Below are 2500 nucleotides of genomic sequence, written 5' to 3' on the forward strand. Positions count from 1 at the left end.
GAGAGAGAGAGAGAGAGAGAGAGAGAGAGAGAGAGAGAGAGAGAGAGAGAGAGAGAGAGAGAGAGAGAGAGAGAGAGAGAGAGAGAGAGGGGGGGGGGAGAGGGAGGGAAGGAGATGAAATGTTAAGAAAAAGGAGAGAGAGAGGGAGGGTGGGAGGGGAGAAAAGGAAGGAGAGGGATAGTGCGAGGAAAAGGGGAGAAAAGAGAAGGGGGGGATAGAGAAAAAAAAATTGACCAATTTCTCACTCGCCACACAAAACTCTGGCGTTCGTGACTCAACTTCATTTCATTAGTTGGTAAAAATCCTTTTTTCTTAGTTTTGCCTAAACTCTTTGTTTTGTATATTTTTGGGAGATCTTTGACATCAGAGAGCAGGTCCGACATTATTTATTTGTCGTATTTATGACTATTTATTTGTTCGTCTTTTACCGTCATGTCTGCAACTACACAGTCCGAATATTATTATTTTTAAAGATAATTAGGCTGGTAATTCGAGGCTGAATGAACAATCTAATCATAGTTGCAATTGACCACGCTCGGAGTGCTATTGCAATCACTATTACGTTTATAAATGCAAGTCATCCCAGTCAATCTGTTCGAGTTTGTGATTCCCAAGGGTGCTTCTAGTGGCCTTTTGATTGAAGTTGCATGCAGTGTTTCAAACGTATGATCATAAAAAACAAAAGTCCTTCCATTAGCAATATTATCTTTTTTACGCTGAGCTGCCGCTGGCATCCTCTTATGTTAGGAGTTACGTGTGTTAATTATAATACTTTCAAGAGCAATGGATGTTGTTGATTAAAAGTACGCTTTGTAATTTTTATTTTGCATTTTTTCCTGACTAATCTGGTAATGAGTAATATTTCTGTAATTGGATTAATGTGATGATGTAAGGTAGATTTATATAAGATAAGGTTCTATGATTTTCTTGTACTGTATTAAGAATTATGCAGAGGTGTAATTATCGTCAGTCAAGAACATCACGTAAGTTCATCTGTATTTCCGCGCTTCTGATCTTTCGCAATCGTATCACTGTTCGGTCTAATTACGGCTGTGTCTAATTAACCTCACAATCGTATTTTTGTCAATATGGGCGCAGTTTTAGCTAATCAGATCCACCGTTAAAGTTCCATTTAAGGTGTAGCTTCACATGTCGAACGCCGTTCAGAGATAGTAAATGGATAAGTGAAATAGGATAAACGAATAGTCAGAGGTAAATTAGATAGGTAGAGATAGATAGATAGACAGACAGACAGACAGACAGATAGACAAGTAAAAGATAAACAAATAAGTAGATAAGATAAGTTAATGATGATCTGCGAAGCCTTAACGCAGCTGTCCTCTCCCCCTCAGGTGACGCTGGTGTCGGAGGAGCTGAAGCCGCTGTCCTCGGGGTGCAGCAGCGGGAGTAGCGAGGACACCGAGAACCGCTCCCTCCTGGTGCAGGTGAGCTCCCTGGGCCGCTCGTGGGTCCTGCGCCGCACCTACGAGAACTTCCGCTTCCTCGACAGGCAGCTGCACAGGTGTTGCTACGACAGGAAGTTCTCGCACCTGCCGGAGCTCCCGCCGGAGGAGAACCTGCCCGGGGACGACAGAGAGGTTGGTGGCATGTGTGGTCCCTTTAGCTTTTCTCTTTTTATTTTTTTACTTGTTTAGATGTTTATATATATATTTATGTATTTGCTAATTTCCTCATTTATTTATTTATTTCATGTTTATTTATTGATAAATTTTCATATAGGCATTGATTTATTTTCATATTCATTTGTTGTATTTACTTAATTAATTATTTGTTTAGTGGTTGCTGGTTGACCTAGATCATTTTATATACATTTTTCAAGAGTTGAGGAATTGGTAGATTGTTTCTTTGGGAGATCATTTCGGTGGATAAATCATGTAAGGTTTATTGATTGGCGCATCAGTGTAATTTTAGGGTTTCTAACATCAAAAGATATGAAATTTGATGTGAAGTAATGACAGGAAAAGCTTGCCATTTTTATATTTATATGGAAGTTTGATTAAATAGAAACGGGAAGATCAAAAGTGGATAAAAAATAATCTTTAGTCTACCATGATTTGCTTTCGTTTTCTTTGCTCTCAGAGTAATAGAAAGTAATGTAAATACAGGAGGAACTATTCTAAACCAAATTTAGGCATTTGAGGTTAATAATGGCATGATTATACATGTATATGTTTATGTCTTTCAAAAAATCTATATTTTATTCAGTGTGTTAAGTATATATATAGTGAACGAAGTATTTTTACACTGCAACCTGGCTTCGATTTTTGACCTGCCCTTCATTACATTTACCATAGTCCCTCCTCTTCTTGGCCTCCAACTTTTCATCCACTTTCAATCCTCACTTAGTCGTTGGCCTTTAGCCGTCATTTATTCATCCATTTGCATTGAGGTCCCCTTCATCCATTCGCTTTCATTTCCAATTCGTTCATTTGACTTCATTCTCTTTGACTTATCTATTCCATCTGTTACTTTTTTATTC

General features: G+C 38.4%; 1 protein-coding gene across 4 annotated transcripts in view; it reads left to right on the top strand.

The window, feature by feature from the left end:
- CdGAPr (GTPase-activating protein CdGAPr) overlaps positions 1–2500 on the top strand; it is a 370593-nt gene that overhangs the window by 175557 nt on the left and 192536 nt on the right. For all 4 annotated transcript variants that reach the window (XM_070136732.1, XM_070136734.1, XM_070136735.1 and 1 more), the window contains exon 4: positions 1353–1598. In XM_070136732.1, coding sequence (XP_069992833.1) covers positions 1353–1598 — 246 coding nt within the window. The remainder of the gene's footprint in view (positions 1–1352; positions 1599–2500) is intronic.

Source organism: Penaeus vannamei, chromosome 22, assembly GCF_042767895.1.
Source record: "Penaeus vannamei isolate JL-2024 chromosome 22, ASM4276789v1, whole genome shotgun sequence".
Lineage (NCBI taxonomy): Eukaryota > Metazoa > Arthropoda > Malacostraca > Decapoda > Penaeidae > Penaeus > Penaeus vannamei.